The sequence below is a fragment of the Ambystoma mexicanum genome, chromosome 13 (assembly GCF_040938575.1).
Source record: "Ambystoma mexicanum isolate Mex_15411 chromosome 13, UKY_AmexF1_1, whole genome shotgun sequence".
NCBI classification, from domain to species: Eukaryota; Metazoa; Chordata; class Amphibia; order Caudata; family Ambystomatidae; genus Ambystoma; species Ambystoma mexicanum.
This window is the reverse complement of record NC_090938.1, coordinates 328,513,177-328,529,080: the sequence shown is the minus strand read 5'-3', so window position 1 is coordinate 328,529,080 and position 15,904 is coordinate 328,513,177. Positions and strand designations below refer to the sequence as shown.

The following is a 15,904-nucleotide window of genomic DNA, read 5'->3' as shown; positions in this document are numbered from 1 at the left end:
ATAAAGATGCCCAGTCCCAGCGCTGGAAGCGCCGGGCTCATAATGCTCGGGTGGACTTACCTGCAGCAGACCATGCTGCTTACTTACCTGCCAGTTGAACCCCTGATCCTCTTCTGTTTGGGACTACTTTTCCTGTTGGGTGGGGCAGGAGCCACTCCCTAGGTTCAGAACACTGGAACTCTTCTGGAAAGCAGGAACTCTTTTCTTACCTAGGCGTGGCTGTGGAAGGAGACACCTAAGCACTACAGGAGGCTATTTAAACCACACCCGATGGATGAATCTTGCTTTGCGTTATTCTGCATTCTCTGCAGCAGAACGCTCATCGTGTCTTCTGCTTCTGATCCTGGGCCTAAGGGAACAAAGGCTTACCATCCTGGAATCCAGTCTTCAGCAGCACCTGTAAAGACAAAGAAAGAACAGGTTAGCACTACGGTCTTCAGTGGCAGCGCATCTCTTACCTGGTCCATCGGCTGTCACCAACGCCTCGCGCTGCATTCCGGCATCTGAAAGACAAAGGCTTACCTACGCTTCGCATGCTCCGGAGGTCTTCGCACTGCATTCCGGCATCTGAAAGACAAAAGCTTACCAGCTCTTCGCACGCTCCGGAGTCCTTCGGCGCTGCATCCCACATCTGAAAGACAAAAGAAGGTGCGTTTAAAGACATTGGGCAACTTTATTACTCACGCGCCATTACTCCTTCCCACGCCGAATCCAGTGGGTATTCCAGCACCCTCCAGCTTCTCTAAAGCTCCGAACTTGTACCTGCAAGATAAAAGGGACAGTTAGTGCGCATCGTGAAGCAGGCTACAAGCGCTTACTTACGTGCTTCCAGGCGCTGCTATTCCTCACGCGGGTTACATCCTCAACTCTCATCAGCCCGCCATCCGCCATCGCCGGAACCCTGCAAAACAAGAGATATCATTACAAAAGACTTTTAAGACATTTGAAGTGCCCAGAACTTACAGTTCGTGCAGTTAACGACGGACAGCAGTCCTCTGAGGTCAAGAGGCCTGCACCCTTATCCAGTGAAGAAACTGGTTACGGCACCCTGCCCCGAGGCCGATGGAGAGCTCGGCGTTCACTTACCTAAGGTGAGGGTGTTAACCTTTGGGGTTCTACAGGAGAAGTGAAAGGGAAGAGGAGAGAGGCACCCAATAACCCCAGTTCATTAATCCCATATTTTCTATCTGCAGACATCTTACTCTTCGAGTCAGACATACAGTGCACAGAGGTCCAGCCCAAAGAGCCAACCGTGTGTTACACATCACCTTTGAAGATACGGCATTCACCCAGTCAAGACCGGCGCCTCTGCGGGAATCAGGTGAGCGTTACAATTTATGAATCTTACTTGTTCATCCAGTCCCCCTCTAATTCCATCTAATGTTTTTTGTATTATTTCTAGGTCAATACTCAGTTGTTGCGCTTTAGTACTCAGTGTTCCTACCGAAATAGAATTGGCTGTTGATATTGTGGTACCTATTATGGCTCCAACTATAGACATTACCATTGATATCGCGAGCATCACCGCACCTCTCTTTCCTCTCTTCTTCTTAATGTCTGCTGAATTCACGAATGTTTTTTCCAATTGCATTAATATATCTCTTATTGACTGCTTAGTGTCCTCTTTTCTTATTTCCAGCCACTCTTTAGTCTGTTCAATCTTAATTCCGGTATTGTTCAAGTGTTTTTCAATCAAAATCTCAGGATTCAATGGTATGTATATATTTTGGAAAATCATCCTTCTATCACTCATGATGAATCCTGGTGCCTCTTCCACCACGATACCAGATGCTGGTCCAGGTTCAATGACAAACTGTGCTTCTGAATTCTTGAAGATCCCTCCAAATATCATCATCATTAACCATATCATCGGTATCATCTTCAATGCTGATCGCTTTGCAGCCTTGGTCTTCACCCCTCTTTGGGGCTTTCCCGGAATCCGTCCATGTGGGCTCCGGGACTCCATCGTCTCCCGTGGGCTCTGATCCCGGAACCTCCGACCAAATAATGTTAATTTTCTAAATCAAATAGAAAATAAACAAATTAAGTACATAGCACCATACTAACTTCACCCTTTTGCCAAAAATAAAACATGCTTGTTAAAAATATTTCATTTTATTTATTTATTTTTTTTTCTGAAATTAAACACAAGTTAAAAGAAAACAAGCACATATAAAACAGCATTCAATATTTAATACATTTTCTCTCTGCACACCAACCATGAGCTTCCATTATATATTTATTTATTTATTTATTTATTTTATGTTATATATTTTTACGTATATTACAGTGTTTATGTGCCATCATAACAATCAACTTTTTAACTTCTTTGTCACTGCCTCCTGATTGTACCTATTTATTTTCTCTTTTTGTGTTCAAGGGACTTTATCTGTTTCTACATGCTCAAGCTGCCTGATCTCATGTCTGGGATGGCATGGTTTGATTTGATTTACATGGACAAACTGCTCTATTGCTGTTTCACCTTCATTTTTCAAAATTTTATAAACTACAGGAGAGACCTTATCTATAATTCGAAATGGCCCCTGCCAGGCTGCTAGAAATTTAGAATTTTTCTGTTTACTTTTTCCAAAATGAAACTTGTACACCTGATCCCCTACACTGTATTCCTTTACTGATGTCTTTTTGTCATAATAAGATTTTGCACTGTCAGCAGCTCTTTCCAGATTTCTCTGCACAAAAGCAAATGCATGTTGCAAATGCCTCCTCAGTTCATCAATATATTCATGAACTGTGGATGCACTCACAAGTGTCTGCTCCTGTGTTCTGTATAGTAGGTGTTGTGGTAACACCATTTTCCTACCTGTCAAGACCTCATGGGGGCTAACACCTGTTGCTTTGGCAGGAGTTGACCTGATTGCCATCAAAACCAACGGTAAACGTAAATCCCAGCTGGAACCTGCTTCTGCCACAAATTTCTTTAAAATATCCACAACAGACCTATTGCTTCTTTCAACTGTACCTGAAGACGCCGCCCGATATGCGATATGTAGTTTCCTTTTCACACCTAGTATTTGCCATACCTTACTCATTAGAGTACTTGTGAAATGACTTCCTCTGTCTGATTCAATTCTTTGTGGCAACCCAAACCTTGAGAACACATGGTTCACCAGCAATGTGGCTGCTGTTTGCGCACTACAATCTGGTGCAGGAATGCATTCAATCCACTTCGACATCAAACATACCACACTCAAAATATAACGGTGTCCCCTGCTCGACCTTTTTAAAGGACCTACATAGTCTATTTGCAAATCTGACCATGGGAGAGTTAGGCCTCTTTTCATCAATGGTGCTCTATGCATTGGTGAAGCAGGTTTAAATTGGGCGCATACTAGACATCCTCTAGTATATAATTCCACATCTTGGGACATATGTGGCCAGTAAGCATAATCTTTTAGTATTTCTAATGTTTTTTGTGAACCTCTATGGCCTGCAGTTATGGCATCATGTGCATGGTGTAGCATTAGTCCTCTGAATGAAAGGGGTACTACCCACTGTATTTGTCCTGTTATGGACTCTCTAATCATGAGTCCATCCTGTAATCTAATTCGTGTTTTGTTCTTTAATAGCACCCTCAACTCTTCTTTGGCGATGCGCATGTCATCCTTAACATCCGAGAAGACCGTGGGCTGTATAAAGAAACCTTTATTTCCCCAGGGCGCGCCTCCACATTCCAGCTTTGCTCCTTCCTTTTTCCCACTCTCAATTAAATCAAGAATTCTGTCGAACTGCTCCTGGTCAATCTGAGGTCCCTGATTTACTCCAGTAGTCACAGGGTCTCCTAGGACCCTTGCCTTCGCTTTCACAATGCTCCGACGAATAAACTCTTCATAGATTGGCTCCTCCACAAATATCCGGGAGCAGGCAATGCAGCATTGGCCCTGGTGGTAGAACAGACCATTGTGAGCATGCTCGACTGCATTGTCCAAGTCAGCATCAGCAAATATGACGATTGGGCTCTTTCCTCCCAGCTCCAGGGTGACCCTTTTCAGATTGCTCTTTCCAGCAGCTTCTTTGATCATGAGTTTGCCAACCTCAGTTGACCCTGTGAAGGCAACTTTGTCAACGTCCATATGATGTGAAATGGCGGCTCCGGCTGTTGGCCCATAACCGGGCACAATGTTGACTACGCCGGTGGAATCCCTGCCTCAATGATCAATGATGAAGCTGAATAAAGGTTTATTCCCAAGAGGGGAATCAGAGTAAATGGAGTAAATCAATTTAAAGTGCAATGAAACAACATAGTAATTCAAGATATCTGTTTAGTATAGAAACATATTCATCAATTCAACGAAGAGTTGGTTATCCAATCTGGATTTATTTTTCAAAGAGCAAATGCCCAACGCGTTTCGAGATAATGTTCTCTTCATCAGGGGCTGTAGTTATTTGTTGTGTCAATCACAGTAACTCTAGAGAAGTATATACAAAATAATAATAATGTCAATTTACATAATAATGATATCGACTTAATGTTTTAGAGACAGTGATTTATCCAATAAATCATAAGTTCTTAAAGCAAAAGGTAGTACACTAATTAGAGGAGTCTGCAATCATGTTATAAAGTAACAAGGAACAAGAGTTAATATCGCTATAGCAGAGTCTTCATCCTAAACAATTATAAATCAAATGTAAGAAAAAATAGACTATTGCAAGAACCACTAGGTGTATAAAGAGTAATAAACATACCGTATGTTACATTAAAGGATAGACTGGGTCATGTCGTTACACAAGTGTGTCATACCAACAAGTTGTAGCTGTCTGGGTCCCCTATAGTATAACCAAAGAGGCAGAAGATACTAAATGAGCACTGTGCTTTGGAATCAACTTACTAGCCAAACATGAATTGCTTGTATCTGAATCCCTCAGAGGCTGAGGGGACGTGTTGGTGTCAAAGGAGAACAGTATTTTCAGTCTGTGCGCGGTACCTAAAAGATGGAGGCGCCACTCGTTACAAATAGAACGACCAAACAGGTCTACAGTGTCAAGAGTATCCAACTAGCGTCAAAATTGAAAAATAGGGTTATAGTAGTCTGGCCCTGTCCTAGAATAAGTAACTTACTGTAGTCTTTGTAAGGCAGGAAAGACAGGTAGGAGCGGGGAGATTCCGCAGTCGCTATAGGCCTCCAAAAAACATGGCGGTTAATATATACTTCATTATTGTGACGTCATCACGCTGTAACGAACATGACGTCGCCAATGTAAACACCATGTATACGTCCGTTTAAAGAGACGAGTCTGGTAGCAAAAAGTGGTCAAGAGGTAAATACGGCTGAATGTGAAAAGCTGGATGTGTAAAGTTTACCTGAGTCATTAAATATGACACAAAGGTCTATGTATGCAGGAAATTGGACTCAGTTAATCCCAAAGGACTCAACGAAGATTTCTACCTAGGTCCTTTCCTTTGAAACACCTCTCCTTTAACGCAACATCCTTTTTCCTCCATTGCTGAGATCTGCTCTATCACATCGATAGCCTTTAAGTCTAAATATAGGCATCAACTTTTCCCCCCCAGAGGTATTAGAATTCAGTTTTGGGTTCGCATCTGAGCTAATCACATTTAACCTCAACAGATTGTGCACTCATCTGATATGAGGCAGAGTACAGCATACCTTGTTTATCATATTGATACTATTTATTTACTTGACTTCTATGGATGACTTTTCTAGTATGTTTACATTTACAAATGCATATGTTTTTTATGTATAACATGTCATATTTGGCTACAAATGTCTAATGTATCTATGCAGTTTAGTATTTGCACCTCCTATGTATTATCTCTAATGATATTCGGGTTATTCATTTTTGAAGGTTTAAATATACCCCTGCAATGACACTAGTTTTCTTAATTACATCTTTTGTTAGACTCCCTTCACACGTACTTTCCCATGTATACAGACTTTTTGAGAATATTAAACGAACCAGACTAATTCCTTATTAGACTCCCTTCATACTCATTTTCCTGCATACATAGACCTTTGTGTCATATTTAATGACTCAGGTAAACTTTACACATCCAGCTTTTCACATTCAGCCGTATTTACCTCTTGACCACTTTTTGCTACCAGACTCGTCTCTTTAAACGGACGTATACATGGTGTTTACATTGGCGACGTCATGTTCGTTACAGCGTGATGACGTCACAATAATGACGTATATATTAACCGCCATGTTTTTTGGAGGCCTATAGCGACTGCGGAATCTCCCCGCTCCTACCTGTCTTTCCTGCCTTACAAAGACTACAGTAAGTTACTTATTGTAGGACAGGGCCAGACTACTATAACCCTATTTTTCAATTTTGACGCTAGTTGGATACTCTTGACACTGTAGACCTGTTTGGTCGTTCTATTTGTAACGAGTGGCGCCTCCATCTTTTAGGTATCGCGCACAGACTGAAAATACTGTTCTCCTTTGACACCAACACGTCCCCTCAGCCTCTGAGGGATTCAGATACAAGCAATTCATGTTTGGCTAGTAAGTTAACAGACTTTCTTCTACATCTATCAATTTTTACTTGATTCCAAAGCACAGTGCTCATTTAGTATCTTCTGCCTCTTTGGTTATACTATAGGGGACCCAGACAGCTACAACTTGTTGGGATGACACACTTGTGTAACGACATGACCCAGTCTATCCTTTAATGTAACATACGGTATGTTTATTACTCTTTATACACCTAGTGGTTCTTGCAATAGTCTATTTTTTCTTACATTTGATTTATAATTGTTTAGGATGAAGACTCTGCTATAGCGATATTAACTCTTGTTCCTTGTTACTTTATAACATGATTGCAGACTCCTCTAATTAGTGTACTACCTTTTGCTTTAAGAACTTATGATTTATTGGATAAATCACTGTCTCTAAAACATTAAGTCGATATCATTATTATGTAAATTGACATTATTATTATTTTGTATATACTTCTCTAGAGTTACTGTGATTGACACAACGAATAACTACAGCCCCTGATGAAGAGAACATTATCTCGAAACGCGTTGGGCATTTGCTCTTTGAAAAATAAATCCAGATTGGATAACCAACTCTTCGTTGAATTGATGAATATGTTTCGATACTAAACAGATATCTTGAATTACTATGTTGTTTCATTGCACTTTAAATTGATTTACTCCATTTACTCTGATTCCCCTCTTGGGAATAAACCTTTATTCAGCTTGTTTAAGCGATTAATAGAGTGCAGGGGACGGGAGTTCCCTAATAGGGTTCTTTTTTGTCTTTGTGTAATTTTACAACCCATACGCCAGGGTTGATTTCTTTTCTCCCCTGCACCTTGAATTACTCTTAAATAGATCGCTCTATTTCATAATAGAGTACCATATACACATTGAAGTCAGTCTTACATTCTGAGTGTCAGGTGTGTTCTTTCCAGTTAGTCAATGATCAATGATCCCATGTAGACGGCAGAAAGGGGTGTTTGCTCTGCTGGTTTAATGACAACAGTATTTCCACAGCAGAGAGCAGGGCCAAGGTTCCAAACCAACATAACCAAAGGGAAGTTCCAGGGGATAATTTGTCCACACACACCAACCGGCTCATGTCTTGTAAAAGTAAAAAAGTCTCCATCCATGGGTATAGTGCGGCCATGATTCTTATCAGCCCAGCCCGCACAGTAGCGCAATGATTTAATGGCGCCTGGCAAATCAGCATAGTAGGCAGCAGCAAAAGGTTTCCCAGCATCAAGGCATTCCAGAGTGCTTAAAATCAGACGATCCCTTTCGATTAGGTCTGCCAGTTTGTTTAAGATCCTCCCCCTTTCGGACGCGTCCATCCTTCGCCAGGGGGAGCCAAGCTGAAACGCATCTCTTGCAGCCTTGACAGCTTTGTCAACATCTTCCTTGTCGCCTTCTTCGATTTCACAGATCTTGTCTCCAGTTGCAGGGTTGTAGACTGAAAATTTCTTGCCGCTGGCAGCCTCATGCCACTCGTTGTTTATAAATATCTTGGTGTATTTAATCTTCATGTCCCAGATGGGTGCGGGCTGGGTTGCGGGAGCGCCGTTCTGGTCCGGGCTTTGCTTTTTCTTGCCTTCTGAAGCCATGTTTCACTGTTCTCTGGAACACAGGCGACACAAAGCAAGGTGTTAGACAAGCCCTGGAACTGTTTGGCCTGACTCCCTGTTGGATCACATTCAGCTGCACATCACCAGCCAACCATACTGTTACAGCAGCTAGACTTTGACCTTCGATATATGATATGTTATTTATAAAACGCTTAATACCCAGAGATTTTTAAGCGCAGACCTGGGGATCGAACCTATGTTGCTTCTTCCAAGGCGAGTACGTTGCCCTTGAGCTATCCTCCCGATGTACATGTGACATATTGCACATGTGATGTGCGTAGCCCAGTGATCCAGAGTGAGGCCACATCGCTCCTCAACATCCCCAATGCCAATAAGCCATACCTGTGTATGAAGTGTGAGCACATCCACATTGACACACAAGTGCCAAAGGGACACCAGAACATCAGTGGACCAGAAAGGAACCCAACGTACAATAAACTGAACATCGAAAAGGGAATGGGTATGATATGATATGATATTATATGGCATTTATAACGCACCTATATATAAGTGCTTCCAGGCGCAATGCGCAATGAGGCAAGGGAGGGGGAACAGAGGAAAGACAACGATCTTACTAGGCCAGGTGTCATTCAGATCACGCAATTGCAGGGGAAGGAGGCAGGGGAAAAGTGTGGAGTCAAGGGGCTGGGGACAGTGCAGTACATGGGATAAGTAGAATAAATAAAAACAATAAGTAAAGAGTGCAGCCAGCTGGTGGCAAGTGCAAGGGTAAGTGCAGACATCAGGTGTTAAGTGCGGGTAAGGGACTGTAGGGATATAGAACACAGTCCCCAAGTGCAGGGGTTGCCAGGGAAGCAGTACATGTGTGCAACCGGCAGGGGAGGGGACCTAGGCCCGAGATCAGAGGGTGGCCAAGTAACCACTGCAGTTTCAGCCAGGAGTTCAGCAGGGGAGAGTAGGCGAGAAAGCAGAAACAAAGAGGAAGGTTTTGAGGTGCTCCCGGAACCGGAGATGGTTCTCCTCAAGTTTCAGGGGGACACGGAGGCTGTTCCAGAATAGGACCCAGCCGAAGAAAGAGCTCCACCACCAACTCGTTGCTTGGAGAAGCTACTGACCTTGAGGGAGTTGGAGGCGGATGAGCGAAGAGCTCGAGAAGGAATATACTTAGGAAGAGAGAGTTGAAGGTATTGTGGCCCCATGCCTCAGAAGGCGTTGCGGGCTATGCAGAGGGTTTTGAACTTAATCCTTGCAGCCACTGGGAGCCAGTGCAGAGATTTCAGTAGTGGAGAAATATGATCCCTGGGCTTAAGCCTAGGCACAAGTCTTGCAGTCCTGTTCTGGATGAGTTGCAGAGGTCGGAGAGTAGAAGCAGTCAGATTTAGAAAGAAGCTGTTGAAATAGTCGAGCCTAGAGAGAGCCAGAGTTCTGGAGACAGTGAGCTTCTAGGGGAAGGAGAGGAAAGGAAGAATACCTCTGAGGAGGTGCAGCAGGTAGTGTGACTTTTTAGAGATGTCAGAGATGTGAGGAGAGAAGGAGAGTGTGAAGTCGAAGATGACCCTGAGGTTTTTTGCTTCGCAGGTGGGAGCAGGAAGAGGGCCAAGTTAGGCTGGCCAGAGAGTGACAGGAAAGGAGGGAGCGGGTTTGCCGATGAGGAGAATTTCAGTCTTACTGGCATTTAGGCAGAGATATTTGGTGGCACACCACTAGTGGATACCAGACAGACAGTCAGAGATGAGCAAATGAGATGAGGTGGCTGAAGTAAGCCTGAAAATGAGTTGAGTGTCATCCGCATAGCACTGCAAGTTGGGGCAGAGAGCAGCAATGAGGGGACAGGAGAGGTAGAGACTACAGCAGGATTGGCCAGTTCCTTGAATGTTTTAAAGAGTTCAGCCGAGTTGTTAGATTCCACAGAGACACGGGCTTGGATATGGATATGAGCTCTCTTCTTTTTGCAGACAGAGAGACAATATTGCCTTTGGAGCAGGCGGCAGGCCAGTTTGTCAGAGGTACCAGAGGCACACCATTTCCTCTCAGCCACCCTGCACTTGCGTTTGAGGGTGACAAGGTTGCACTTGGCTTTGGGCTTCATGCGGTTCCTCATGACAGGGGCAAGACATCGAGAGTATCAGATATAGCAGAGTGGAGCATGGAAAGGGCTGTGTCAGGGTGTGAGTCAGCCAAAGGGGGAGGGGGGAAAGAAAGTGGCAGCAAAAGCCTCAACTGACACATGCTTCATGGGTCGGACAACCAAGAAGGTGGGTGGCAGTGCTGGAGTTGCTTGGCCTGAGGGGTAGAGAGGATGAGCTGGGTAGAGGTGAATGAGCTGTCACCAGATACAACAAACATCAAAACCTTGTGGAACATGTGGAAAAACACATGAAGAAATGAGTACCCATCCCCAATGAGAAATCCCAGATACCAACAAGAAACATCTCACTCATCAGCAAATGCATCCCCACATTAGCACCATTAGACACACAATCAAAAAGTCACTCAACCAACAGTGGCACACCAACACCAAACATGCATTGCCCCAGCACAAGGAATGGCACGAGACAATCATCCCTTGCCACCTCCAACCAACCATCTGATGGTTACACCCTTACATATGAAGCACATATCCACATGCCCAAGTCAATCAAAGTCACGCCACCATTCCAACCACAAATATCCCACAACATTACCCAACACCCATGAACATAGTCACAAATGTAGTGCCATGTCAGCCACAGCATACATGAATCACACACCCAGGCACACCATGTACACAATTGGGCAACATGCCTTTAACGCAAAGCATGGAACCACATCTACAATTCACCACATATGTTTCATTGAAATGGATGTAGCATACCAAACATCACACACACATGAAACATGCACACACGTCCTCCAGCAAACACCACAGTGACAACATGGCCCACAGACTGTGCCTAAAACCCACATGACAGCATTAGGGCATACTCACTCAGAGAACATAGCAAGCAAAAGGTGCACATGTACAAAGGGACAGCAAGCAGTGAAGAAAAATCGTGACATCAAAATGTATTGAATACAAACTATGTACAAAAAAGGAGAAAGGAATAATTCTCCTTGAAAGAATAAATAAGAAAACCTACACCTAATGGACTATGTACATTAGTCAGCGGACTAGTCCATTGTGATCTTTGACAATGCCTCGGTTAAAGACGATTCCTCCTCCACCTCCTCGGCTTGCAGGAGGGCCTCTGTTGTTACCTGATGGGCTTACAGGGCTTCCCCCATTTGAGATTCTATCTCTTCCACTGCCCTGCAAGACTCCCCCAGGATGACAGCCCGCACCACCCTCTTTTTCACCTTGGCCTTGTCCCTGGCTATTGCGGTATTATGTGCCTGCTGCCTCTCCTCCTCCTGCTGTCTCTAAAAAGTGCACCTTGGCAGACACCAGAGCTTGCAGGTGCTGTTGTGCCTCCTGCCTCACTCGCACCATGTGTGTGCCTGCTTGCCTTCTCCTACTGGCAATGCCCGCCAGGATTTGCCTCCTCACTGTCACCATCTCCTGCTGGCTGGCATTGAGAGTGTGGTGCAGGTACTCCCTCCGACTGGACGACAGCTTGCATTGGGGGAGTACAGCACCTACGCTGTCCTCAAGTGCCTGGTGTACCTCCAGAGCCAACTCACCTGTGGGCTTCTGGGCAGGTTAAGTGAACACCTCATGTGCCATCCAATGGACTGTCACCTCCCCCAGGACACAGGAACATCTTGACTGGGCACTGGTGGGGTATCTGGCATGGAGGCCTCAGTGGAGGATGACTGTGGCACAGATGAGGAGGAGGAGTGGGCCATTGAAGTGACCTGACCTGAGAGGGCACCGGAAAGAAGTGCTTCTGCAAGTTGTGATCGAAGGTGGCCCATCTGCATGTGATGATCTACAAGCAGCTCATGAGATGCTTGCACAGCATTACGCATAGAAGCCTGCTGACTCAAGCCACTTATCAGCTGGTGCAGCACCTCATCACTGATGGCCTCATCGGCTAGAAGTGTGGCCTCTGCCTGGGTGGAGGGATCAGCAAAGTTGGTTAGGTATGCTATGCAGCAGATGGCCCTGGTACAGGAGGTTGTGCTGTCCTGCCTGGTGGACTGCACTTCCTCTTTTCTCAGGGCCATGTGTGCAGCCTGCACACACCCCCTTGATAGTGCCACCTGACACCGTGGACAGGCATGCAACGCCTCCTCTTCCTTCTCCTCCTCCATGAGTCTGGATACTGCCAATGAGGTCTCCATGATTTGGGGCCCCTGAGTGGCAACAGCACCACCACCCTGTCTCACTGCTGCTCAGGTGTTCACCACAATGATGGAATTCTGGGACTTACCCTCAGCAGCATTGCCCGATTTATGGGACGCTTCCCCAGTTTACACCCTCTTCATCAGCCGCAGCCAACTGTGGAAAAGGTAACAAAGACCATAGGCATCCACCAACAGTGCCAATGCATGTGTAGTTACTGTAAAATAGTAACAGTAGCATGCAGTCAGATTGAGTCAACCAGCATCTGCCACACACACACAGGCCCATGCCCTGCAATCAAAATCAATGCAATCACATAAATGTAGGAAAAATGGCGAGAAATGTACATGTGAAACCCAGCACACTGACGTGTGGCCACATGCTCATGGCAACAACTCAGTTCACATCACAATACAAATGCTGCAGTGACCCAAGTGTATCCTGCAAGTAAACCAATAGGAAGGCCTTGCCACATGTGTTTGTAGCACCATAGGCACATCTCCATCCAACAACATTTAGCAACATGCACCCTGACAGTTCGACATGAAAGCATGCAACACATACATGCAACCATTGCTTAGGAGCAAGCAGCAATGCAGATGCTCCCAACCCCAACAAATGTCACAATGACATACCATATACGCCCCCACATTCAGTCACCTGACAGATCACAATTCAGTCCCAAAATGTTCAAATGCACTAAATTCTCATTACCACATATCCATACACATGTGTCAGTCTCAGCTGCTGAGTGGGGATGATGCAATCACAATATGCAAATGAACAGCCCATAGAGGTGTTGTGCATGAATGTACCTCACATTCTTGCAACATCTCAATCTGGCAACTGTTCCTGTCTGAGGGCTTGCTGTCAGCATCTCACATTGCATGCACACAAGTATGTTTCTCACAAAGAACTGACAGAGCACATCCCTACACCGGTCCACTTCACAGCGGTCTGCCATCACATATGCCCACCATTGGGATAAGACTGCATGCCAGTTAAGAATAGTGCAACACATATGCCATGTAAAGTATAGACTTGCTCAAATCATGCATACTCCTGCAGGACACACACACTGTGCAGAAATGTTGACCCTGTGGGTACTCACCAGCAGTTTGGATCCTTGCCTGCAGGTCAAGGACTGGGATGGGGATGGCTGGGTTAACCCTCTCTAGGACCCAGAAGTGAGGTTGTGACACCCGAAGGCGGCCTGGATGGTAGACCTACACGGAAGCACCCGCCTTGAGGGACGCCTTCACCTGTCTCCAGATCCTGAGGTTGTCCCATATCTTGTTTGCATGGTCCATGGCACGGACCACCATTCTCTCCAAGTTCATGGCAGCTGTGATGTCTGCCCAGATCTTCTGATGCCCACATGTCCCAATCTGCTGCTATGGGTTGAAGAGGGCATCGTAATGGGCCAGGACCCGCTCACCCATAATGCCACTGTCTGCAGCAGTGAAGTTGACAGCCCACAGGCTTGCCTTGGGAATGCTGATTGATGTACCGGACATGGCTCCCTTTGAGGCTGGTGGGTTGAAGCTGGGCCCTGACAACGTGTGCAATGGAGCTGTGGTGGTGATACTGAGGCGTGGAAGTCCCAAACTGGCAGATGAGGTGGTCACAGAGCCTGACAGGTTAGCCACAGGAGAACAGGCTATTAGAGAATATCAGGCACTCCAAGGCAGTGCTAGTAGTCAGCAGCCAGTCACACTTTATCAGGAAGCAGCAGAGGTTTGCAGGCAATATAGAGCAGGAGGACACAAGAAATGGTACGAGGCAGGAGGAACAGATGGCTCCTATGCATGCATGAGGTAGCAGTGTGAAGAACAGAGGAATAGGTGTATGTGCATAATGTACGCACTGTATGCAGTGTGCCTATGCACTTAACACTGTGTATGACATGCACTCCCTTGCATGCATGGAGGTGGAGGCATTTAGGGGGTGCAATGCAGATTTTGTACCAAGATTTACAGGCAGTTGGTCCTAACTGCACCATGAGTGGGAGGGCTCGACGGAGAGGGAAAGGACGAGGATGGGGAAGAGGGCAGAAGATGGGTCTACCTGCTTAACATGGTGGTGAACTTATGGGTGCCCCTGTACGATTAAGGTCCTCTAGGAGCAAGAGGGTCCAGCCTGCATTGCATAAGAGGCAGCACTGCATGAAGAGGCACAGGTCAAGGAGAATAGGCCACCAAGGAAGAAGCTCTTTTCAGATGAGGAGCTAACAGTCCTCACTGATTTTGTCGATGAACACCATATTGACCTGCACCTGTGACCCAGCAGTGTAGGATGTGGCAGGAGGTCACAGCCACATCAATGTCTCTGGTGTTGAGAGGTGCACTGCAAAAGAGGTCCACAAAAGGATGGCTGACCTCATTTGATGGACCAAGGAGAAGCTCAGCAGCAATGTGGCCTCTGCCAAGATTACTGGAAGTGGATCACCACATGTGAATGAGTTTACTTCATTTGAAGAGATCGCCAGTGGACTCATAAGCGGTGATCAGGTGGTTAGCAGCATGGCCACCTATGCAGCCACATCAGGTGAGTGCCATGTTTGCATGTCATATTTTTTCCATCTACGCATGATATGCTGTCAATTGTGGTACAGTAGGGGTCCTGGTCACCCATCCGTGGGTATTGTAGTAATGCTACCATCGTCACTTCCATCACATGTTGTGCATTCCTGGAGCTGGATGTTTGGTGTTTGTGTGCAGTTGACATTGATCTCACAGTACACATCACTGCATACAAAATGTTACTGCTACGCCAATACACCTATGTGTGGCAATGGCATGCAGAACACATCTCATTTGACATGCTCACATTGTCATGCTTATGGATAGTGCATTGTGAACGCAGACCAGGACTCTCAAAGCATTATACCAAGGTATGGATGACGTTGGAGTCATCCATTCACTGGCACCGGCCGCAGGTGGACATGGATGAGTGACAATGGTAGTGCAAAGACGCATGACAGTGTGTTACTGACAGGAGTTACAGTTGCTGGCCAGGATATATTTGAGTGATGTCCATTCCACATGTGGAGTGTCAATGATTCAGAGGACATGCACGTGCACACTGATCATATCCATGCTGCACTCTTCTCACTCATGGTTGAGATGCATGTGAGAGTGGCTAAGCATATATCTGGCCTAGGGCAATGTGGGGGAAGGGTTGATGGGGATTATGGCAACACATATGCCTGCATGCAGTTTTGGTCAGAAATAGAGCTGGCACTTCCACATGTTGCATATAGACAGGGTTAAAGTATTGAGGGGCTAAAAAATGAAGCACAGACCTCCATCCATCCACTAGTAGCACTTCCACTCTCATACATGTCTCTTGTATGTATGTTGCCCTACTCCTCCAAACCATGGCATGATGCAGGGCCTGATATACACCAACATGATTGCACCGGTCATCGAATGTCAGTCCCCTGTACCTTTCAACTTGCAGTCTTTCCAGTTTTAATGCGTGATGCATGTGTGGCTGTCCCTATTGTGTCGGTATCCATTGTAATAGACATATGGATGTTCTGCCATGTAGTTATGCCTCTGAATATTGTTGTCTGTTTTTGTGCA

The 15,904-nt window shown here is 45.5% G+C and overlaps 1 protein-coding gene across 1 annotated transcript in view; it reads right to left on the bottom strand.

Moving 5' to 3' along the window:
• Window positions 1-8,135, bottom strand: part of LOC138520338 (aldehyde dehydrogenase 1A1-like) — a 136,130-nt gene extending 127,995 nt beyond the window's left edge. Inside the window, exons 1-2 of the mRNA XM_069632764.1 lie at window positions 7,407-8,135; window positions 3,591-4,167 (exon numbers count right to left, since the gene is read on the bottom strand). Of these exons, the coding sequence (XP_069488865.1) occupies window positions 3,591-4,167; window positions 7,407-8,071 (1,242 nt within the window). The 5' untranslated portion in view covers window positions 8,072-8,135. The remainder of the gene's footprint in view (window positions 1-3,590; window positions 4,168-7,406) is intronic.
• Window positions 8,136-15,904: the final 7,769 nt, after the last annotated feature.